General features: G+C 31.2%; 1 protein-coding gene across 1 annotated transcript; it reads right to left on the bottom strand.

The window, feature by feature from the left end:
- Positions 1-15,730: 15,730 nt before the first annotated feature.
- LOC130990879 (uncharacterized) lies at positions 15,731-16,510 on the bottom strand. Its single transcript, XM_057915105.1, has one exon. The coding sequence runs from the start codon at positions 16,508-16,510 to the stop codon at positions 15,731-15,733; it is 780 nt and encodes a 259-aa protein (XP_057771088.1).
- Positions 16,511-26,233: the final 9,723 nt, after the last annotated feature.

Here is a 26,233-nt window from a genome sequence, read left to right as displayed (position 1 = left end):
CCACCGCCTTGAGCTATCGCCGTTGTCTGGAGCTGCTGCTGTTTCACCGGAGTCGCGGCTTGCTGGAGGAGCGCCGCCTTCTTCCGATTCAGAGCAGTCGCCGACTCCTCTCTAGTTTCCGTCGAGTTCCGTCAAGCAGCAAGGCTCTGCCTCTGTCGTTCGCCATGGGTCGCCGTCACTGAGCAACCGGCGAGCACCGCTGCCACGGCTCTCTCTCCGCTCACCACCAGATTCGCCTCTCTCTCTGCTCCCTCGAATCTCCTCCGGCCGTGGCCGAGCAGCAGCTGATCGGCCCGCCATCTCTTCCTCCGCCGACCAGCTTCGCGTCCAGCCGCCGTCCACCCCTCTTTTCTCTCTCTGGATCGACGGGCAGCAGCTAAGCCGCCTGCTGCTGTTGTCTCCGGAAAGCTCACGAATGGCCGCTGCCCTCGTTGAAGAACCAGTGGAATGTCGTTAATTGATCTGAAATCGGCGAGGCCCACCGTCTGTCTTCCGGTTCGACGGAACATACCAATTATCGGGTGACTTTTAAGAGCTAAGTCTTTATTCGATCTCCCTATTCTTCTCTAGTTCCTAGTAGTTGTTAAGGATGGAGGTTCTTAAGTTGGTTGTTCTAGAGTGCAGTAGGATGTAAAGTATAAATCTTTTTATTGCTATACATATCATGCCCATTTGATATAGTGGTGAAACGTGATTATGCCTCTGATATGAATGCGAACTGAATGGTTATTTGAGATAGCAAAATACCTCGCTTGTATTCAATTGATTGGTTGTTGCTGGAGTGTAGTGAAGGGTGAAATAACTGAAATGGATTGAAGTTGTCATTGTTTAACGAATGAAGGAGACTTGAACTGAAAATAGCAAAGTTAAGGACAAAGCTTACCTTGCAATTGTTTGGTTTGATTGATGTATTGTTCGTTGTAGTTGATTAGTTCCACTGAGGAATTAACTGAAATAAATGATGGTTCATTGTATAATGCAGGTGAATTTAGTCGAGGGAGAATGAAAGTATTGAGCCAAACCTTACCTTGAGAGCTTTGGCAGAAACAAACTGGGTTGTTCTTAAATTTTGTTTTCTCGGTGAAACAAGATGAGAGTGAAAGTTTGCATTTGTTAGGGGATGATACTAATAGAAAATATATATTGTTGCATAATTGAGTGATGAGTGGTGGGAAAAATGATGAGTGATGGGGGAAAGTGGTTGGGAAAGAGTGAATGGTCGGGGTGAAAAATGAGTGGTGGGAAAAAGTGGTGGTCAAAGATTGATGGAAAGAAAAAGAAAAAAAAATAGAGAAGAATTAATGATGTATTTTCTATGTCTCGGTGATTCCGTAACTGAAATAAAATACTGGCTTCGATTCTGCTTGATACTGTATTTACATAAATCTCGATTTCGACATGTGATATCTCGCTAAAATCGATAAGTTATAAAATGAATCAAAATTAAATCCGTAGATTTAATTCGTTCGTTGTTCTAATATATAAATTAAATCCGCAGATTTAATTAACTCACGAGTCTGAAATAATCCACAACTTGAGTAAGAATAAAATCTAATTCCATCTCGCTTAAATAAATAACGTGACTTTGCTAAGTCAGTTATAACTCTGAAATAATATCATTGACTGCTTTAACAATATAAATTCAGGATCATAAGCTGAATTCATATCAGAATAATATCCGTTTTCATTCACTGATGAACAAAAAATACACACTCATTACTGGATTTAAAATATATAAAAGAGCGGGTCACTACAGAGAGAGAGGCAGTGGAGTAAGTTTGCCTCCGGCGACGAGCCCTGCCATCAGCCACCACCCTTTGACCTCACTTCTTTCTCATCGAAAATATTTCCCCCTCTCGCTCCACCTTCCGGGCAACAAATAGGTCGTCGCCAATTGGAACCTTAAATCCCCAAACTCACCGCCTCTACTACCCTAGGCCCAAATCCAGCCACCACCACGATGCATGCCCTCTTCTTTCACGGTCCGACCTAGGGTTTTACAGCGGTGGAGGAGAGAGAGAGAGAGAGAGAGAGAGAGAGAGAGGTGGAGAGGGTTTCAATGAGGTGGATTCTGGTTGGTGGAGGGTGGGTGGAGGCGGCGGCGGCGGCGGCTGGAGGTGGGTTCTGGTGGGTGGCGACAGCGAGTGGAGGTGAGTTCTGGTCGATAGAGGCGGCGACAGCTGGAGGTTGGTGGGTAGAGGCGGTGACGGCTGCAGAGTGAGATAGGTGAGAGAAAGATAAAAGAAAGTGAGATAATTAAAAGGATTATTAAAAATTTAAACTAAGCCCTAATTCTAGCTGAAAAAGTAAACATACCATGTTATATGGGACAACAAAAAAGGAATACATGCCATAAATAATTGGATGATTATTCATGTCTTAACATTCGTGTCCAATACTGAATTAGGGCCGCTGGAGTATATGTTAAAATTGAATTTTATTGATACTTCTCGAAAGGGGTGCCAAAATTGCAAAATTGATTAATTTCTCGAAAGGAGTACTGCTAAACACACATAATATGTGCGTACATAATGCCCTTGAAATTTTTTTACCTAATTTGAATTATGATTATTACTAGATTACCCTTTATTTATATGGGAAAATTTCTAAAGATTTTTTTCCTTTTTTCACTACAACAATTTTTGGAAACAAAATATTGATGTCCACTAATCAAGATCCTATCTACTTAAATATGACCACTTATTTTAGAAATTATATCAAACAATTTTATTATTATTTTTTATTTAAAATACAAATTTCAGTCTTCACAATCTTATGTATTGATATATTTTTTTAAAGAATGAAATTCATGGATAAGGTAATACTACAATTTTTTTTAAAATATCCTTTATAAAATGTCACAATATTCCTCTAATATTTAATTGTACAATGTACTACTAATATAGGAGTAATACTTTTTGTTTTGTTTTACCTTTTTTTCTTTTTCATTTGTATTTTGTTTTTTCTTTTCAATATGTTTACTTTTTTATTTTCACAATTATAGTAATTCATTTTTTTTTAATTTTGAGTTCATTAAATTTATACTCCCTCCGTCCATAAAAATTTTCATATCTTTCCAAAAATGGGTTTCTACCTATTTTTGGACTATACCCCACCACTTATAATTACTCTTACTTTCACAACTCTCAATATTAATTATAACACATTTTTCTCACTCTCAATACATCTAACAATCTTTTTTTTTAAATGTGTATTAGTACTCCCTCCTAGGAAGTTTTTTCGTGGACGAGGGGAGTAATATAATTTTATTGAATATTGATGTGCTCTACGCATGATATTATTACCATAATCATAGTCATTTTTTTTATTTACTTTGAGTTTACTAATTTATTATAATATAATTTCCTATAATACATTTTAATTAAGTTATAGATCGATGTGCTCAACCTATGACATTATTCTCACATTTATAGTCATACATTTATGTTTTAAAAGTTTTATTTCAATTTCACTAATTTGTTATGATTTATTCATTAATATATACTTTTATGAAATAATCAAAGAATGTACATAACATATGATATTATTCTAAACATTTTAGTTATTCTTTTTTATTTTTTATTTTTTATTTCAAGATCACTAATTTATTGTAATATAATGTCCTATAGCATAATTTTATTTAGTAATTAATAGATGTGTTAATGTATGACATTATTTTTGCTACTATAGTAATTTATTTCTATATTTTTATTTATTTCGAGTTTACTAATTTATTATGATATATTGTCCTATAGTATATTTTTATTAGTTATCGATCGATGTGCTCAACGTATGACATTATTCTCATAATTATAGTCACTCATTTACATTTTTTTAATTTTACAATTGTTATGATTTTTTTATTAACTTGTACTTTTATGAAATAATCAAATAATGTAAATAATATATTATATTATTCTAATCATTATAGATATTCCTTCATATTTTTTATTTTTATTTTTTTAACTGCTCGTAATTTTTTTGACTTATTAACTTATTATTATTTTAATATTTATTAATTTAAACAAATGATTAATCAATTCAACAAAAATGGATCCACATATCATTTTCTTATAAGTTTTCTCAAATATTCTCTTGCAATGTGACAATTTTATACGTTTTCTTTTTGGTATAAATCATGATATATGATATTATCTTCTTATAATAGTAACGTTGTCCCCTAGTAAAAAAAAATCAATGTAAATAAATAGAATTACATAATATGAAAATTCGAAATGTCACAAATAAGAAAATAACGAAGAAAAAAGGAAAGAAAACGCTACAAAAATGTTTTAACGTGTCAATAATCTCACCTTTAAAACAATATTTTAAAAAACTAAAAGAAACACAAAAAAATATTTAACATATAGAAATTTTAAATCGTCATAACTTGCTCAGTTTAAATTGATTTGTACCTTTCATGTATAAATGAAGATACTTCCTCTATCCACCATTTATTGACTCATTTCATAGTGACACTAGTTTTATGAAATGGGTGGAGTTATTGTGAGTGGAATGAGGGTCACACTTTATTGTTAGTGAAAAAATTATTAAAAATGAAATGGGTCAAGAATTGGTGGATGGACCAAAATGACAAAATGGGTAAAGAATTGGTGGGCGGATGGAATACATAATTATATATGAGCTAATATATAAAACTATCCACTTTCATATTGTAAAATTAAAATCTAGCCTATCATATAAAAATATTAAAAAGTAGCCAGTTTTTGAACAAAAAGTCAGAAATACTCCTCTTAAAAAATTAAAAAATGGTCGGTACTCTCTCTCTAACGTGTTCTCTCTCTCTACGCTCTCTCACTTCTCACCCTCTCATTTCATCTGCCTCTCCACCAATCGCCAGCCACCGCCTCCGCCTCCGCAGCGTCCGCCACATCCTCTGCCTCCATCCTCCGTCGTGTCCTCCGCCGCGTGTTCTACCTCCGCCTCCATCCTCCGCTGCGTCCTCTGCCTCCCCTAAATTTCTGTCTACTTAGGGATTTGCAAGGATTTAGGGAAAATCGTTTGTTTTTGGGGTTTTTGGGGTGATTTACAGGCAGTGGTGCGGTGGTGACGGAGATGGAGGGTGCAGCGTCGCTGCAGATCGGCGCATCTGTCTCGCTCTTTCTGTCTCTCTCTCTCGTTGGTTCTTCGTGAATAGATGGAGGAATTGAAGTATTGAACCATAATATCTATCAAAAGGCTAATGAATAGATGGAGGAATTGGCTGATTTGCGGTAGTGGCGGTGGGGGTCCTCCGACGATTGCAAGGCATGCAGAGAAATTGGCTGATTTGCGGCAGTGGCGGTGGGATCCTTTTATGCAGCCAAGGCAGCTCCTTTTTTGTGAGCAGCTCCGTCAATACGTCATCAATTTGTGAAACAACTCCTCTTTGGAAAGAGTTTAATTTACTTAATTTGACTACTCGAAAAACATGACCATGATGATTTAGTTCATCGAAACCTATGCAGCTTCTGTTTCTGGGGAGCAATCGAGGCTAGAGCCAGTGTTTGCAACGAGGAAGGAGAGGTGGAAAAAGGAAATCGAGTGGCTTGTTTCAATCATATCTATAAATTTATAATTTACTGTTAATCTATATGTTTCGACTATCTTAATTTTACTCTCCATTTCTTTTAATTTTCACTACTACTAGTAGTATTATATGTATATACAATGCACCCCCGTCTTGCCAATTTTACAAATTGTGTATGGTTTCAATTTTATTTTTTTAAAATGTTTTTTAATATCATTTCTTGAATTCATAGTTAGATTTATGAATTCACAACTTAGTATTTTTAAATTCACAATCAATTTGATGAATTCATAATTTATTGTTCTTGAATTCACAACCAGCTCGATGAATTCACAACTTAATATTTTTGAATTCACAACCATATTTATGAATTCACAACTAAAATAAATTATAATTTTAATTGTGAATTCAAATTTTAAAACCCCAAATTCACAACTCCTTGAATTCACAACCAAAATAAATTATTGTTGTGAATTAAATTTTAATTGTGAATTCGACTGATTGTGAATTCACAACCAACATAAATCTGGTTGTGAATTCGTTTGTTGGGAATTCACAACCAAAAAATTCTAGTTGTGAAAAATTTTGGTTGTGAATTCGACTGGTTGTGAATTAAATTTTGGCTGTGAATTCGACTAGTTGTGAATTCACAAACAAAAAATGTTGGTTGTGAATTCGACTGCTCAATTCACACTGGTTGTGAATTGCGGGATTTTTTAAAGGGGTGATGTAAAGTGGACATTTTTTTAATTTTTAATGTGGAAGGGTATTTTGGTAACAGTGGCCATTTTTTAATATTTTTATCTTAGTGGACAATTTTTAATTTTACAATATGAAAGTGGCCATTTTAAAAATCCACTCATTATATATTGAATGTTTTATCTCGACACCAGTTTTTTAACTGGTGTCTGTTAGCACACTTTTTAAGCAATGTCGTAGGTATTGTTAGGTCCGGAGGGTCTCGAATAGGTGTATGGGGGGAGGGGGAATACACCTATAGGCTATAGGCTATTTTCGAATTTCAACAAGGAAACTCAAAACGAAACTTTACATACAAACTCAGACACCTGTTTACTGAAAAGAGTTTTGACCAAAACAAGGTTGACGACTGATACTGAATACTCTTCAGTAAGGAGTTATCAGTTAAGTCCAAAGTCCTTAACTGATACACTTAAGACTTCAGTCGAGTTTGATAAACAGAGATGTTATAAATCTTACTGACTATCATAAGATAGATCAGTCAGACTGATAACACACGCAGCGGAAAACTTTTGATTCGTAATAGCCTTTGTGATTAGCACGTTGTCTATTATCTTTTCTTTTTATCTAAAACACAAATATTTTTATTAACCAAGATTCAGTCTATTGATATTTTTTTAAAGAATAGAAATTCATGAATAAGGTAATACTAGGAATTATTTTTTTAAAACATGTCTTAAAAAAATATCACAGTATTCATCTAATATTTATTTGTACAATGTACGACAATATAGGAGTAATACCTTTTGTTTTGTTTTTCCTTTTCATTTCCTTTTTCATTTGTGTTTTAATTTTAAAATTATAAATTCCTTCCTATTTTATATTTATAATTTTGAGCTCATTAAATTTATATAATATAATTTTATTGAGTAATTGATTGTTGTGCTCAATGTATGATATTATTTTCATAATTATATTCATTCCTTTTTTTTTTCGAGTATATTAATCTATTATAATATATTATCATATAGTATATTTTTATCGAGTTATTGATCGATGTGCTCAACATATGACATTATTCGCACAATTATAGTCATACATTTATGTTTGATAAGTTTTATTTCGATTTCACTAATTTGTTATGATTTATTCATTAACCAATACTTTTATGAAATAATCAAAGAAACTAGTCAATGTATGATATTATTCTGAACATTTTACCTATCCCTTGGTATTTTAATTTTTTATTTCAAGCTCGCTAATTTATTGTAATATAATATCCTATAGTATAATTTCATTTAATAATCGATCAATGTGTCGGCGTATGACATTATTTTCACTACTATAGTAATTTATTTTTATGTTTTAATTTTTATTTGATATTCACTAATTTATTATGATATATTATCCTATAGCTTATTTTTGTTGAGTTATTGATCAATGAGCTCGCCGTATAACATTATTCTCACAATTCTAGTCACTCATTTACATTTTTTTATTTTAATTTTAATTTCACTAATTTGTTATGATTTTTTTTTTATTAACTTGTACTTTTATGAAAATAATTAGAAAATATAACATTATTATCACCACTGTTGTCATTTCTTTATATTTTCAAATTTGTTATTTCAATTTCACTAATTTATTATTATACTTATTTGCATAAGAATTATTGTGTTGAATATGTTGTGTTGTTATTATTGACTAAGGTGGTAAACGATTATAGTAATATGTGTGATATGTCATCGGTTCCACTCCCTTTGAAACAAATGATTAAATTCTATAGTATATTATTATTGATTTATCGATTTGATGTACTCAATGTCTGACATTATTCTCATAATTATAGTCATTCATTTATACTAGTTTTTAATTCTCTTTTCAATTTCACTAATTTAATATTATTGTTTCATTAACAAATAATTTTATGATATAATCAAACAATGTAGCTAATGTATGACACTACTATAACCATTGTAACTATTCTCATAATTTTTTATTTCTATAACTATTATTTTTCTATTATATATTTTTATTGAGTTATCGATTATGAAATAATCAAAGAATGCAGTTAATGTATGATATTATTCTAACCATTATAGTAATTCATTCCCCCCTTTTTTTTAATCATTAATGTATTGAAATATAATGTCTTGTAGCTATAAGAGTAATTGTGTTCTTCATTATATTGCAAATCTTACCGTGAGAAAAGGCAAATGAAAATTTTAAAATCTTGGGACGTTGACAGTTCAAATTTATTTATGAAATTGTTAATTTTTTTTCTTATCTTTTATATTTTATTTTATTGCAATTTATTTCCATTAATATTGAGATATTTGATTTTTTGTCTTATTATTAATTTTTAATATATTTTTTTCTACAGAGATTCTATATATTTGATATTGAGAGGGTGTTTGCCAAACACCTAATAATACTATAATATATTTGAATTTTAAAATTTTTGTATACATATTTCAAAGAAAATACGATTATCACTCATAATAATAGAAAAACATTCCTATAAATAAAAGTCTTATGAATAAAAAAAAAAATTGGCTCGAAAATTTTGGCACAAATTTTGTCTGCATTTTGGCATAAATTTTGTTTTCATGGCTCGAAAAATTAGCATGAAAATTTTGAATGAAATAGATTTTATTCATCCACTATCATTCACCTATTACCTTATTACGTGAAAAAGTAATTAGATCAAATAAGTATTTGTAATTCTTACTATTAAGGAAAAGATTATTGACGTTTTAGTGTTGTTAGTTGAAGGAAATAAAATTTAATTATTAAGGAAAGATTATAGGTAATATTTTCCTTAATAATCATCATGGGTAATTATGTAAATTATAAATTCAATCAAAATAAAATTAATTCCTTAATTTATGAAAATATGTAAAATGACAAAAAAGTCCAATTATGTGTGCACATATTATGTGCATATAGCATTATTGTATGTTAAAATTGAATTTTATTGATACTTCTCGAAAGGGGTGCCAAAATTGCAAAATTGATTAAAAAATTATTTATTTTGCAGTTAACACATGAAATATGTACAAAACTCATGCAGTAAACCTTGTAAATCTTCAACTAAATTTCTTAATTACGAATCATAATTCCTAATCAATACTTAATTCGATCCACTTAATTACCATATTCTAAAACCCAAATTATGCAATTTTATTTTTTTTTAATAAAAATTATGCTAAAGTTAAACGAGATATATTTAATTTTAGAATATAAAAGTAAGGCGTATATAAACCAATAGCGAAGTTGCACAGTAGAATGATAGGACTATTGCCCCACCTTAATTTTTTAATTCCTCCTAAATACACTATGCTATACATAAAAATATTAAAATCTGATCTCACTAAATGCTAAAAAAGTGTAGGACAATTTTTTTGTCCTCTTAAATCTAGTCCAATTTCAAACCATCAATAAGGCTACAATCCTACAACACTTCTTTCACGACATCACTAATGGTGTCTTTCAATAATTTAATTAATTATAATCGTATTGAAATAATACTCCATAAATCAATAAATACATCTATCGATGGCTAACGGTATATACGCTCCAAATAATGAGACATACTCCCCCGGTCCCCTATAAATATTCTTGACTATAACACGAGTTTTAATAAAAAAATTGTTTGAAGTATTAATAGTGAAAAAAGAGTTCCACATTAAGGATATTATTAAGTAGATTGTGGATAAATAGTGTAAGTTATAAAAATAAAATTGTAAAAATTATTAATGAGGTGGTGTCTGAAAATAAAATATGGATAAATATGAGAAACGAAGGAAAAATGTATTTATATAGATCTCAAACCTGCTTCAAAAAGAATTAAAATTATATGACCTCTAACGTCAATTCTTTTCCAAAAATGGTGAAGCATCGTTTTCAATAAAATTAATAATTTTGTTGAGGGCAATATACCAACCTAATCCATGACGATGCTCTTCATCAAAAATCCCAACTATCAATTCGGCCGCTTCTCTATATTCTATGTTGGAATAATTCGAATGAATACAATAATCTAATGCGACGTTTGATTTGATGAATACAAAAATTCCCGTGAAATTGATTTTATAGTGAAATCGGCTTCACAATGACACTACTTCAACATACAAATGACACTTTATTATTTTAAAATGTCATTTATATGTTGAAGTAGTGTCATTGCAAAGCTGGTTTCACAATGAAATCGATTTGCACAGGAGACCATACATAAATAAAATTGGAAGGGTGATAAATAATTCATTCAATTTTGAGGTGATAAATAATCATTCGTTTGAAGAATTAAATGCGAGCCAAGCAGGGGCGGATCCAGGATTCAATGTTAGGGGGGGTGAATCTATTGGACTACGGTGCTTGAAAATATTTACACGGGGGTTCGGGGGCCGCCCCCGAAGCAAATTTTTTTGAGCATTCCGTACACTTCATTTTCATACATTTTTTCAACAATCACTTAATATAATAAGATAATTGTTCGCAATTCAATTAATTCAACATCAAGTAGATTGAAAGCGTATAAAGACGTACTTTTATTCATTTTTCTTAAAAAAGAAATGTTTCATCTTCTAAAAAAATAAACTAATTTTCATTATTAGTAATTAGTAATTTTACTTTTACCTTTAGAATTGACTCAAATTCAACATTAAAAATTAACTAAGAAAGAAAAAATGATAAAAATAATATAAATGTAACAACTCAATGTGTTAAGCAATTAATATGGATAGTTGGATACTATAAATAATGTATTACTATATTTTTTCTTGTATTTTTTCATTTATATACATATATATAGATATAAAACAAAATATAATATATATATATATATATATATATTTAAAAAAAACCTCAAAAATTGGGAGCCCCCGGATCCGCCACTGGAACCGAGTTATGAATCACGAGCTCAATTGTTAAACACTTGATTAAAATGAATTATTTTATCAATAATGTCTTGTCACTCAATCCCAAAGTCTCCTAATTTGTGTTTCAGCCTAGATCTAACTCCGCTTTTTTAGGAAAGTCATGTTGATAGAACAAAAATTGTATGGAATTAAACTCAAATTCAAATAGCAACATGAAAAACTTTTAATTCCACATCAAATATATACATAAACCATGTTTCTGCTAATATATATATATATATATATATATATATATATATATATATATATATATAAACCATGTATTTATGCTTAGTTCGAAGCAAATTTCAGTTGTCAACGCGACTGTCCGTCGCTAGAAAAGTGGATCTAAATCATCTCAATTTAGAAGAAAAAATATTGAGTTTATCTTTTACGGTATCATGATTGGGTCTATTTTGAGTCTTCGACACAAACATAGATTGAAAAAGCTAGGAGCCTAGGGATGTAAATCCGTCATTCCCATCGAATTATCGGACTATTCGGTTTTGGATCATTCGAATTATAATTTTTTTGAACTATATATATTTTACTCTAACTCTAATCTTTTAGTTTTTATGCTAACCTATTGAGTCAATCGAGCTCAAAAATTTAAATAAAAGATTAATTAATATATTTATATTAATCATTTTTATAATTGTAACAAATGAATATTCATATTGAATGAGAGCATCCATATTGGTGTTACATGATAGCTTATTTTATGAGGGGGACCACATGGTGTAAAGAAGCTGCATTGGGGTTACATGATAGCCTACATGATTTTTTTAGTTTTGATTTTTCTATTTTTCATTTAAGTTTGATTTCATAAATTTAAATCACACAATTGTCTTCAAATTTAAATTGCATTAATTTTGAAATCCTAAAAATTACACAAAACTTAATAAAATAAAAACAAATCCTATAAATAACTATTCCGGCCCTAGAGGTCCGAAATGTGCCCAAACATGCTCCATCAAATCATATTGGAGCGCGACGTGCAACTGCCTATCTCGGAGAAGAGTATCTCTTTGCACATATTCCTCGAAGGAAAATGGGGTTGCTCGACCACTCTCCGTCGAGTCACTGCTAGACGCCCCATGTCCCGCGTCGTCATCTCTCCAATTGGTTGCTCCTTCACCTTCGTGCTCCACAATTATGTTATGGAGAATGATGCAACACAGCATGATGTCCCGGAGGTGCTCCAGGTACCAATTCCACGCGGGACTGCGAATGATTCCCCACCGAGCTTGAATGACTCCAAAGGCTCGTTCGACATCCTTTCGTGCCGATTCTTGCATCTTCTTGAACCTCGCCTCCTTCTGATTTGTCGCCATCGGTGGACTCTTGACGAAGCAACGTCACTCTGGATATATGCCGTCGCACAAGTAGAAGCCCATCTGGTAGTAGCGATGGTTCGCCTGAAAGAGCACAGGCGGGGCCGTTCCATCCAACACGTCGGCGAAGAAAGAGAGAGAGTCCCGACCTATTGCATCAGTGTTCATTTGAAAGTAAGTATCTTCACCTTGAACAGCCTCGACGATGCGCAAGAACAACTCCTTCTGCATTCGAAAACGCCGTCGAAAAAATGTAGGTCCGTACGTCGGATTGTCGTTGAAGTAGTCTTGCATAAGACGTAGATGAGCATTCTCACGATCACGGTGGACGCAAGATCGGGGACGTTTCACACGTCCCGCCTCCGGCGCCGGCGTAGATGTGAGCAAGCAATTATTTCTGCAACTCTATCTCCTCCATGATCGCGTGAGCTACACCGTCGGATGAATCAGACGAAGAACCGTGGTCGGATTCCGCCATTGTCAAAAGAAAAAAGAAGAAAAGGCTTGAAAGGTGTAGATTGAAAGAGGAGATTTGTGGAGTGAAAGTGAGGAAGAAGAAGGAGGAAAAGAGAATATAAAGAGAAGAAAAAAAAATCGAATGGTCAAAATTTGCACGCAAACCGAGGCAGTCAAAACTGCCTTCAAAATTCAAAATTCAATTTTTTTTAAAGGATCATCAACGGTCGATCGGGCTACACGATAGAACGTGTAGCCCTCGTGTAAGTGAGGGCCTTACACGAGTAGGCCGCTATCGTGTAAGCGATGCGGATGCTCCGAATACATTACAACATCAACTTACATAATAATTAATCGATAATTGTTAGATTAAAAAAAAGGATACATGTATTTTTCTTATATATGATTATCATTTTCTAATTTTCACATCCAAATGTTTTATTTTAACCGTTAAAATAAAACTATAGAAAATGAAAGGAAGAATATAATTTTCAAAAATTAAATCAAATACATTGTACAAAACATCTAAAAACAAAAATCTTATTTTTACTAATTTTAAAAAGTTTAGTAATGAAGTTTGAAAATGAAATAGAAAAAATAAAAAATAAAAAATCAATTGATCGTGTCAAACTGTCAATTCACCTATTTATTTTCAAGTCGACTTATTCACCAATTGGGAGCAGGCTATTTTTAGGTTAACATTATCAAATTATAAGGCTATTTAAATTATAATTTTCTAAGCAAAAAAATTCCAATCCTAGCCTTATTAAATTGTCGATTTATTCGAATCAATTCGTGAATTTCATATTAAATTGACATTCCTACTCTTCACATAAAATTGGATATAAACAATGTTTGAAAAAAATAATGCATTATTAGATTTGAATTATGAACTAAACATTCATATTCGTGGGCTCATTTATTATGTTTATACCAAAATTCACCATCCTATTATTCGATCTATTTACCGCGACTACTATGCATGTTAGTGGGGACTATTACACCAAATTTTCGATGTTGCTACCTATTAACTTTTAAATACTCCCTCCGTCCACGAAATGAGTACTCATATTTCCTTTTTGGTCCGTCCACCAAATGAGTACCCATTTCCTTTTTTGGTAAGTGTACCCCACACATCCCACTCACAATAAAAGTGGGTCCCTTATTCCACTCACACACACTTAATCAATTTCTTAAAACCCGTGCCACCCCCAAATGGGTACTCATTTCGTGGACGGAGGGAGTAGCATTAAATAAGGTGTACTATCAGCATTTCCACAAGTCATTAACACTCCCCACCTACGTCAATTTCAATGGCCCCAAAAATTTGTTGAGTAGCTTTAAAAGCTTAATTTATATTTCAGAGCTAATCAATTCTTTATATAGATTTGTGGTAATATTTGGCATCATTTTCCGCTGATGTTATCTCAATATTGCTATTCTGATTATTTCGATATTATTATATACATATTACATAAATTCATCTTATATAGGTAATAGAGGGGCAGAGACGGAACTAAGTCCAGAGCTCGACTCAACGATCATCCGAAAAAAATAAAAATACACCTCCATCCCAACGAAATTAAGTCGTATTTTTTTTGGACTGTCATAACGAAATTAATCGTTTCCCTTTTTGGAATAAATTAAATTTGCTTTTTCATTAATTCTCTTTTTCATTTTATTTTTTCATTCACTTTTTCATTTCACTTTTTCACTAATTACTAGCTCTTTAAATCATGTGCTCCATCTCACCTGCGTTGGAACTGAGGGAGTAGTTATTACTTTGTATTCTTTTTCATCTTTTATATATAAAATCATAATTTTACACATTTAAATATATTTTGAAATATAAAATTATTATTTCGTCCGCCATTTTTAAAATCCTAGCTCCATTTTTATAGATGAAAAAGTTGAAACTAGATGGAAACATTAATTACTTGATTCTATAACGTATTTTTAGCTATTTCTTAGTATTTATTTGTATGATACAATACAAAATATTAAGTTTGTACTTCCTTCGTTTCATCTATCTTGAGACATTTTTTTTAGCGTCCCACCTATCTTGAGATATTTCTTCTTTGATAGGAGTAAAATTTTACCCTTTATTCATCTATTTACTTTTTCATCTACACACATAACACTACTTTTTTAATTTCGTAGCAAAAAATAATTCTCAAGATTGTCGGAATGGAGGCCGTATATTCCACTGTTCATTGCTAATATTACAAAAACTAGTAGCTTATTAAAATACTAAATTAATGTCGAGACCAAAATTAAAAATTAAAATATCGATAATGGAAAACCGGTTCTCTATAAAAACCAACTCAAACGGTAAAGCCCTGCCGGAAAAAGCGGACAGCTGTAGTCGTATGCGTCCCAAATTATTAAATTTATAATTAATATCCTAAATAACATTAATTATAATTAATTAACTTTCACTACCTTGTTTATCCATAATTTACGTAATTTTGTAACTCCAATTGCGAAATTTGGAGATATAATGATATGAAGTTGAATTTTGTAAACAGAATTAACAAGACAAAAATTTAGAATCCACATAATTAGTTAAAACTTCAAACTGTTACAAATCCAAAACAGATGTCTAAATACTACTTCAAAGCTAAAATAATATACAGTTGATAGTATAAAATTAAAAATATACACATTAAAATAGAATAAAAATCTCTGGATCATGTCGCGGCAGTGTATCACAGCTAATCCGTCGTTTTAGATCAAAGTATGATCGATTATCTTAATCGTTGTATTTCGTAAACAAAAACAAAATATATCTTCTAGAAGTGTGGCAAACCTTTACCCAGAGCGTTGACGTTTATGAAGAATCCTACCAGATCTTGCCGGTAAGGTAGATACGATTTCTTCCTATCGACTTCGTTCATCGCCCTGTTCCGTACATACAGCGCTTCGTGCGCCGAACGCGCCGCCGCACCGGAGCTGGAGCCTCCTTTTCCTTTCAATTTTTTAGGAATTTCCGCCGGCAATTTCTCCTCTCTGTTCTTCGGCGTCAGAAAGACCAAACTGTCCTTTCCGTCGCTATTGCTCCGCCGCATCAAATCGCGAAACTTCCACCGCTTCGACGCGGATCCAGTGGACTTGCTCTTCTTACACCGGCTCGGCGACCGAAGATCCGACGCCTTCGGCCGCCAGACGCAGTACGTGCCGGCCGGAACGCTCTCGAGCTCGTCGGCTTCCGACGACGAGCACGACGGCGGATTATCATTGCCGCTGCCGCGATCTTCGAGGAGGAGCTGACTCAGCGGAACCTGAATGCTCGATTCGCTCTGATCGTCTCCGCCGCCGTCGCGCAGCAGGAGATCGCGGTTGAACACCGGAAAGATCGGGCCGAGCTTGCCGTCGTAGACGAAATCCTCGGCTGAAAACTCCTTGAAATCCTCGCGCACCAGAGAGAATTCGAAATCTTCGTCTTCTTCGTTGTCGTCTCCGCTCTTCTCCGCGGAGATTTGAACGGCGAGTTCGGCTAATCTATCGGATGAATAGCTGTTGAAGCTAGGGCTCGTATATGCATCTTCTCTGCTGTTTAGCCTGTTATCCATTGCAGAACTATGTGATTTCTGTGTGTAGTATGTATATGTATGACTGTATCAGATCCTTGTATTGTATTTGTATATGTATGTGAGAGAAGATGACGGAGTCTGGTTGAGCGGTTTCTTTATATATATACGCGGGGTAGGAGTTGCAGAAGGAATCCTCTAATTAATAAATAACGATCGTACTTACCAATTACCAAGCCTACTTTCCTGCGGAAATTTCCTACATTAAAATAGTAATATTTTGGAAAGGAAAAACCAATTACCTTTCTCTAAAATAAAATCAATTAATTCGTCGTGCATGTAAAAAAATTGAGGGTCAATTCAAGTATAGCTAGTGGCAATGTGGCATAGTGCTCTGTATTTAAATTTCTGTTTGGTTTTATTGTTAAAATCGAATTTATATTTAATTTTAAAAAAATCCATATCAAATCAAATAAGCTGAATAAACCAAATCGAGTTAATCAAAAAAATATTTGAATTATAATCGAACTAGATCGAAAATCGAAATAACAAAAAAAAATTGAAAAATTGAAAATAAAAAATGAAATGTGATTAGGGTTAGAAAAGTAATATTGAAATTATATATATATATATATATATATATATATATATATTAACCTTTTGGTTTTGTTTGATTTTAAAGAAATCAAACTAAAAAACCAATTTTTTAAAATATAAAATCGAAGCAAACTTAAAAATTGAAAAAATCGAACCGTATTTTAATATTTTGGTTTGGATTGATTTGATTATAAGTTTTGAATATTTTGCTTACTCCTAAGTTTGGCAATTCTTTAATAATAATTTGATCTTGTGTTAGAGCATCCACAACAGATCTCTCAAAATTTTACTCCTAAAAATACTTCTAAAGTCTTCGCTAAATTATTTTTAACAATTGCATACAACATCTCTCCTATTTTTCATTATCTATTTTATAAACTTAGGATTAGGAGCACTTCCAGCAGATCACCTAAATGCATCACTAACTCTAAATTTAGGCTAAAACAATAGAAAATGAGATAAAAAATGCATTCAGCAGATCCCCTAAATTAGATGGGGCCCACAAAAAATTTTACACCTACCTAAATTCAATCTTAAATTTACATCCACCCTAAATTTATTTTAAGCTTATAATTAGTAGGGCCCACACATAATTATTATTTTTATGTAGAAATAGGAGATCTGGTGTATGCATTTATAAAATAGGGATCCTAAAATTAAATAGGGAAGCTTTAGGGAGGAATATAAGAGCATAATTTTGGGATTTCTGCTGGGAGTGCTCTAAGAGCACTCCCAGCAGATCACCTAAATGCATCACTAACTCTAAATTTAGGCTAAAACAATTGAAAATGAGATAAAAAATGCATCCAGCAGATCCCCTAAATTGGATGGGGCCCACAAAAAAATTTACACCTACCTAAATTCAATCTTAAATTTACACTCACCCTAAATTTATTTTAAGCTTATAATTAGTAGGGCCCACATATAATTATTATTTTTATGTAGAAAATAGGAGATCTGGTGTATGCATTTATAAAATCGAGATCCTAAAATTAGATAGGGAAGCTTTAGGGAGGAATATAGGAGCATAATTTTGGGATTTCTGTTGGGAGTGCTCTAAGGGGGTGTAAATTTAGGATTAAATTTGAGGGGTGTAAATTTTTTTGTGGGCCCAATTTGATAAAGGTGTTCTGTTGGATGATCATTTTATCTCACTTTTTATTATTTTAGCTCAAATTTAAAGTTAGAATTACTTTTGAGAGATATGTTGTGGATGCTCTTAGATTTTTAAAAGCTTTGATTTTTACAATGATTTTTAATTTTGACCGAAAATTTAGTGAAAAAAGAATGAATTAACTCGTTGAATTCTCACGTCGAATATATAATGGTAGGAATGGAAATAATTAAATGTACTTGTCACAAAAAAAAAAGAATGTAAATACACTTATTTTTGGTCGTGGATCAAAATCAATACTTAGGTTGGGGTTTTTAAAATATAAACGAAAATTCAAATATTTTTTTATAAAGACTCGAATTGAGGCCATAGTAAACTATACTCTAGTCAATTTCAAATAGGGTTATTTTAGAATTTTTTATGATGTTATATATTTTTTTAGTTTCTAATTATTTTCCGAGTTGTTATATTGAAAAAACGAAAGAATCTAGAATAATAAGAGAAAAGAAAGGGTAAATAGGAGACGGGTTTGACGGAGACGTTTCCTTGAACAGGCATATAGCGTGTGATTTTATTCTCTTTTTTTTTCCTTTTTTTTTCCTGTTATTTAACGACGTGTTTATATTTGATAGAATCTTCAATATACTACTAAGATTTTTCGTTATATAAGGTCGAGTCATGCCGAGTTGAGGCAGTGAGTTTAGATTTGCACGTGGCCTTCTAGAAGAGTGATTAAATAGTAATTAGGCCACCAAGTCTAAACTTTGGATAATTCCAATCTTAATGAACTCAGATTTACCTCACCAACCAAACTAGTTAACTAACGACGTTTTATATAAGAGTAGTGATATTTGAACACCAGGTGTACGTTACACCTGGTAAAAAACCGGTTTTTTACCTGCTTAGTGTGGGCCGGTTTTATGAATTTAGTATATTTACTGATTTATCCTTGATTTATTCCATTCCTTTTCTTTCTTTTTTTTCTGCCATATTATTTCATTTTTTTCTGCCAGTATCATTAGTTTTTTTCGGCCATTTTTTTCCTTTATTTTCGGTTAGTTTGTTTCCTTTATTTTTGAAGACTTTGTTTCCTTATTTTTATGTTTTTATTTTGGAAAATTTTATTATTTATATAATTCGATTTTTTTTAAATTTTTGTTCGGTTTTGTTTTTGATTTATTTGTTTTTAAATTTAATTATTGATTTGTTACCAATAATTTAGTGTTTCTTGTTATAATATTTATAGGTTTGTTTCTAGCTATTTTTTTTTTCTAAATTAATATTATTATTTTTTTCAAAAATTATTTCTCCTAAATTTTGTGTTTATTTGTTTTTTATTAATTTTTTTCAACTAATTTTGTGTTTCTCCTTAAAATAATAATACTAGATTTGTTTTTGGATATTATTTTTAAATTTTTTCGAAAATTAGAGTTTTTTATAAGATAAAAATAATATTATTTATTTTTATCTAATATAAAATTATGTTATAATTTCGGATATTTATATTGCTAAAATTTTGTTATTTTCTGAAATTAATTTTTGTTATTCGAAATTTATGTTATATTTTATGTCGGAATTTTTTTTATTTGTTTCTAAAATTTTGTTATTATTTTTTATTTCACTAATTTTGAGATTCTAATTCTCCTAAAAATAATCCTAGATTTGTTTCCACTAATTTAGAGATTCTAAATCTCCTAAAAATAATCATAGATTTGTTTTCATTATTTTAAAGATTCTAATTCTCCTAAAAATAATCTTAGATTTGTTCCACTAATTTAGAGATTATAATTCTCCTAAAAATAATCCTTGATTTGTTTCTACATATATTTTATTTTTTGATATTGTTTTTTTTCACCCAAAATAATATTTAGAAGTCGTTTTTGTAAAAAAATTCGAAATGAGGGTAAAGTTATTTTAATTTCGATAATTATTTATTTTTTCTGACTTTCATGTGCAAAAAACATTTTGAAGATTTAAAAAAAAATCAAAATAAGAAAAAAGATGTTTGAGGGATTTGAAATTGAGACCTCTAAAAAATGTGAATGATACTTTGTCACTTTGTCTAGTAGTGGCAACAACATAAGTCTTTAGTTAGAATTGATAATCAAATGATTCATGCGATTGGACATCGAGTGAATAATTTAAATAACATATTCATTATATTATTTCAACTCTTATAATAAAGTATTAATTAATTGAAGTAAATTAGTGAATATGAGAAAAAAAGTGATTGATACGAATGTATTTCGCTCGCAAGACTATTTAACATAGACTTGAATGAAAAACTATGTATTATTGTAAATAATACAATGAGGTGAAATGATTCATATGGTTCATATGAATATATTTCGCTCGCAAGACTATGTAACGAAGTCGATTCAATTCAGTTATTCGTTATAAAATAAAAATTTATTCCCAAAACTATGTTTAACAAGTCGATTCAATTATTCATTATAAAATAAATATTTATTAATTATTTTAAATTAAATTAGTGATTTTGAGGAAAAATATAATAAAAGGAGGTGAAATGGTTGATATGAATGTATTTCGTTTGCAAGACTATGTATAACAAGTCGATTCAACTATTCGTTATAAAATAAACATTTATTAATTATTTTAAGTTAAATTAGTGATTTTGAGGAAAAATATAATAAAATGAGGTGAAATGGTTGATATGAATGTATTTCACTCGCAAGACTATGTATTACAAGTCGATTCAACTATTCGTTATAAAATAAATATTTATTAATTATTTTAAATTAAATTAGTGATTTTGACGAAAAATATAATAAAATGAGGTGAAATGGTTGATATGAATGTATTTCACTTGCAAGACTATGTATAGCAAGTCGATTAAACTATTCGTTATAAAACTATATAACATATACTTGTAGACAATGTATTATAATATAGTATTGAAGTCGATTTGATAATAAAAAAAAATAAACTACTATAGTGTAAATAATGAAGTCGAAATAATTATACTCAATGAAATGAAGTTGAATTAATTAATTGAATTAAATTAGTGAAGTTTTAATAAAAAAACGAATCATAGGATGGGGTTTTTCTCGGAAATCTATATAACGTATACTTTATTAAAAGCGATGTAATAGTAAGAAAATGAACTACTATAGTGTGAGTAATGAAAAAAAAAATTAATTCAAGTGAATCATACAATGGGATTTTGCTCGAAAAACTATATAACATATACTTTATTTGAATATATTATAATGAAGTATTGTAATCGATATGATGATAACAAAATGAACCACTATTGTGTGAGTAACGAAGTCGAAATAGTTATACTTGATGAAATGAAGTTTAATTAATTAGTGAAGTTGTAATAAAAATAAATTTTATAAGATATATATAATGAAGGAAATTTTATTAAAGTATAATCAATCCTACGTAGAGATTTTGCTCAGAATCTATATAACATATACTTGAATACAATGAATTATAATATAGTATTAAACGCGATATAATAATAAGAAATAATTATACTCAATGAAATAGAGATGAATTAATTAATTGAAATAAATTAGTGAATTTGAAAAAAAAAATGAATCATACGATGACATTTTGCTCGGAGAACCATATAACATGTAATATAATACAATACTTTATTATAATATATTACAATAAAGTATATGTAATATTGTTTTTCGAGCAAAATCTCATCGCGTGATTCAGTTGAAAATTTTCTGTTTCGTTACTCACACTATAGTAGTTCATTTTCCTATTATCATATCGCTTTTAATAAAGTATATGTTATATAGTTTTCCGAGTAAAATCTCTACGTAGGATTGATTATATTGTATTTTTGCTTTCAACTTCACTAATTTATTTCTGTTATGTAATTAAACTTGATGAATGTTGAGTTTAATTATTTCGACTTCAATAAAATATTATAATACATTCTCTTAAAGTATATGTTATATAGTTTTCCAACCAAAATTACATTGTATTCACAAATTTTTTTTGAACTTCACTAATTTATTTTAATTAATTAATTAAAATTTATTTCCTATTGTTATATAGCATTTACTGGATTATTATAATACATTTAATCCAAGTATATGTTATTTATTTTTTCAATCGATGCCCCATCATATGATTAATGGCAAAGTATAACTCACATATTATTGGTGTCTCAGGTTCAAATCCACCAAGCACCTTTTTTCTTGTATTTCGCTTTTTTTTTAAATCATCTTCGAATTTTTTTATTAAATATTTGAAAAAAATATAAAAATGAAAACAAATCTAGGAATACTTTGAAAGGAATCTCTAAATTAGTAGAAATAAATAAAATTAACATATAATTCGCAAAATAAAAAATAAAAATCGAAAAATAAAATAAATGTCGAAATAAATCTAGGATTATTTTATAAGAATCTCTAAATTAGTGGAATCAAATCAAAGATTATTTATTGGAGAATAAAAATCTCTAAATTAGTGGAAAAAAATCAAGGATTATTTTAGGATAATATCTAAATTAGTGGAAATAAATCGAAGATTATTTTAGGATAATATCCAAATGAGTGGAAACAAATAAAAAATATATTTAATTTTCGAAAAATACAAAAAATTCATAAAAAAATATTTTCGAAACAATTAAAAAATAATATGTGGAAACAAAAAAAAGAATATATAATTTTTGAAAAATACAAAAAATTCAGAAAAAAATATTTTCGAAACAATAAAAAAATAATATGTGGAAACAAAAAAAAGAATTTTTTTTAAAGAGAATCATAAAATTAGTGGAAACAAAATAAAACACAATTTTAGAATATAAATAAATAATTTAATCATCAATAAAAATAAATAATATTAATTTTTTTTTTAAGTTGGAAAATATAAGGAAACAAAAAAACCGAAAAATTAGGAAACAAAAAAACCATAAATTTCAAAAATCATAACACAGAAAAAAAAAATAATAATAATAAAACAATATATCTAATAAAGGATAAATTAGTAAATCAATAAATCACTAAAAACCGGCCCATTTGGACTAGTAGGAAAACCGGCGGTTTTTTGGAGGTGTATTGCACACCTAGTGTCCAAACATCATTATTGTTTATATAATGCGCTCGTTTTACTTGCTACCGGTTAATGCGGCGGGGTTTCAAGATTTTTACATTAAAAAATTACTATTTATATATTGCGCTCATTTTATACCAACTTTGAGAGTAGTTTAATTTTGCATGTGAACTTTGAGAGGAATAAAAAAATATATGAAGTTTAATATTGTAGCAATTTTACCATAAATTCAATTTATAGACATTCAAACTCAACAGAAACCTTACGATTTCGAGGTTTAATGTTTTGTAAATCATTTTAAAACGACGTCGTTTAGAGATGTTGTATGCGACATTATTTTTTAAGACATTTGATAAGTACATGTTAACATTCCGACTTGTCATGTCAACAAATTGAATTTGTGGTAAAATTGCTATAACATTAAAGTTCATGTATTTTTTTTTACTCATTTCAAAGTTTATGTGCAAAATTAAACTACCCCCAAAATTGGTGTATTTAAACACTAATAACCCTAATTTAATTGATGTTAAAATCAATCTGGTTAAGAGTTGGGTGCGGGTAGGTTGGTGAATAAATTAACTCGATCGTAAATTATTTGGAACTTGGCTCAGAATAAGCTCGTTCAAACTTGTTAGTGAGGCTTGATAAATAAATAAATTAAGCTTAAGTTTGATAGTATTTGATTCATTAGCTCGTGAACAAGCTTATTAAGTGATTTAGCTTGAAAATATTATTATTAAAATCGAGTTTTTATTAAAAGAAAAAAGGAAAAAACCTAGAAACCCTTGAGAGCACAGAGAAGCTCATTAAGGACCGAGCCTCGTTAAAACCCCTTTAAAGAAAACCCAAAGGGAAAAACCTTAAAGGGGAAAAAGAGTACCCGTCTAAAGACAAACAAACGCGAAACCAGAGAACAAAAAAAGTCAAAAAGGAGGGAGAGACTTCGGAAACTCCGGCCTAACCATCGTCCCCAAGCCTCCCCGGACACCTTCCTGACCCTGAAGAGCAAAGCCAACAGCAAACAAACAAAGAATAAAACCAGACGCCAGCAAGAGACCCGCTTCCAAGGGCGAATCCAGCAAGAAAGCACATCACCGACCAAAGCTGCTTTCCGCGAAAGCGATAGCCGACCATATCCCATCAACAAGGGACATGACGTATCCAAAGGGATCCGACCTCCCTGACCCCAGCCTCTAGCGCACCAGAAAACTGAAAAAAGAGTCAGAGAGACACCCCTGCCCATCCACCACAGCACACCAAAACCACCGCACCCAGCAGAACACGAAAAGAAAACTCTAACGAGCAAGTCTAACATGGCTATGAGTAGACATATCACGAGAAACCGCAAGCTTGATTTCATCAATAGCAAACGGCCACCAGCCCTCCTGCCTATTTCCATTAGCCATAATATCCGCAGGCTGATTGCCCTCTCTATAAATATGGGTAACCATCAGCTGGAAGTCCCGTAAAATCCGAAGAATGTGTTTCCAAGAATTCATGAAGCGCCACGGAACATTAGTTGTTCTGGATTCCAAGAGATGAATAACATACATTGAGTCCGACTCAACCCAAAGATAGTGCCAACCACGATCATGGGCAATGTTGATGGCAGTAATGACTGCGAGCAGTTCAGCCTCAAAGGCGAACCCAGTTCCACCCTTAATATGATAGCAGCCTCGCACCCTAGACCACTGATCCCTAAAAACACCACCAGCAGCAATCAAACCTGGTGCCCCATCAGCAGAGCCATCCGTGTTGACCTTGATCCAATGCAAAACCGGAGGCCACCAATGTACCTCTATCATGCGAGGAGGAGGCATAGCGCGACACTTGACACCCAAATTGCGGGTGATTAGATAATCACCCCAAGTATTGCTGACCGTGCCAAGCTTCGGGAAATTGACCTCGAGTTCTATGAAGAAGGATTTGACAAACGTGAGAATAGTTTGAGCTCTAAACTCACGATCCTCAAAAATCACAGCATTCCGACTCTCCCAAATTTTCCACAAAAGAGTGATAATACCAGCTTTCCAGAAGGCCAGAATCTGCGAGCTAAAGTGATTATTCCAAGCCAAGACCAAAAAAGAGAGAATATCAAAAGATTCGATAAAAACCTCTTTGCCAAACCAAGAAAGAAAAGTCACCCACAACGGCTTAGTCATAGAGCAGCTCCACAGAATATGTGAAATGGATTCCGAATCCCTAAGGCACAAAGGGCAACCATTAGGGATCATCAGCCCCTGAAAACGAAGCTTGTCCAGGGTCGGGAGGCGATCATGAAGAACACGCCAACAGAGAATAGAACGTCTAACCGGAATGTAGGGCTCCCAAATCCATTTACCCCATTTGACCCTAGGAAAACGGCTACACTTGCTGGAGAAAGCCAAGGCCGCCGAAACATCCCCGCTGACAGAATGCTTCCAATATCTCGAGTCCAGCTCGCCGCTCATGTGAACAAGTAAGATATCAGCCACAATCTCAGGAAACTTATTAACAAAGGAAGCAGAGAAGTGCCAAAGACCATCGTAATAATAGTCTTGAACCGAAAAACTGAGATACTCATGCATATAATGTGGAATTTTCAGCTTGTCTACAAGTTTGTAGCCAAGCCAATCATCCCGCCAAAAATAAGTTATGATTTAGCTTGAAAATATAAATTATGACTAGATACAATTTATACTTATATACTATATAATTAATAATAATTATATTAAATCTCTAATTAATTTTATTTGTTAAGAGGAAATAATATAATATATTATATTATATTATATTTATGTGAATTAAATAATTAATATTTTAAATATAAATATAAAATTAGAAAGTTTGACTCGATTAAGCTCGTAAACTTTGAAGTATTCAGTAAATAAAGTTTAGAATTTGATTTAATAATAAACAAATCAAACTTAAATATAAGATATTTGATTCGATTTGATTCGGTTCGAGTACATGTGTATTGTGTGACAATATAGTGAATAATTATACATTTGACCTTCACTCATTGGGACGTATTT

This window comes from Salvia miltiorrhiza, chromosome 6, assembly GCF_028751815.1.
Source record: "Salvia miltiorrhiza cultivar Shanhuang (shh) chromosome 6, IMPLAD_Smil_shh, whole genome shotgun sequence".
Taxonomy (NCBI): Eukaryota; Viridiplantae; Streptophyta; class Magnoliopsida; order Lamiales; family Lamiaceae; genus Salvia; species Salvia miltiorrhiza.
The sequence above is the reverse complement of the archived record's forward strand: the minus strand, read 5'-3'. Positions and strand labels throughout refer to the sequence as shown.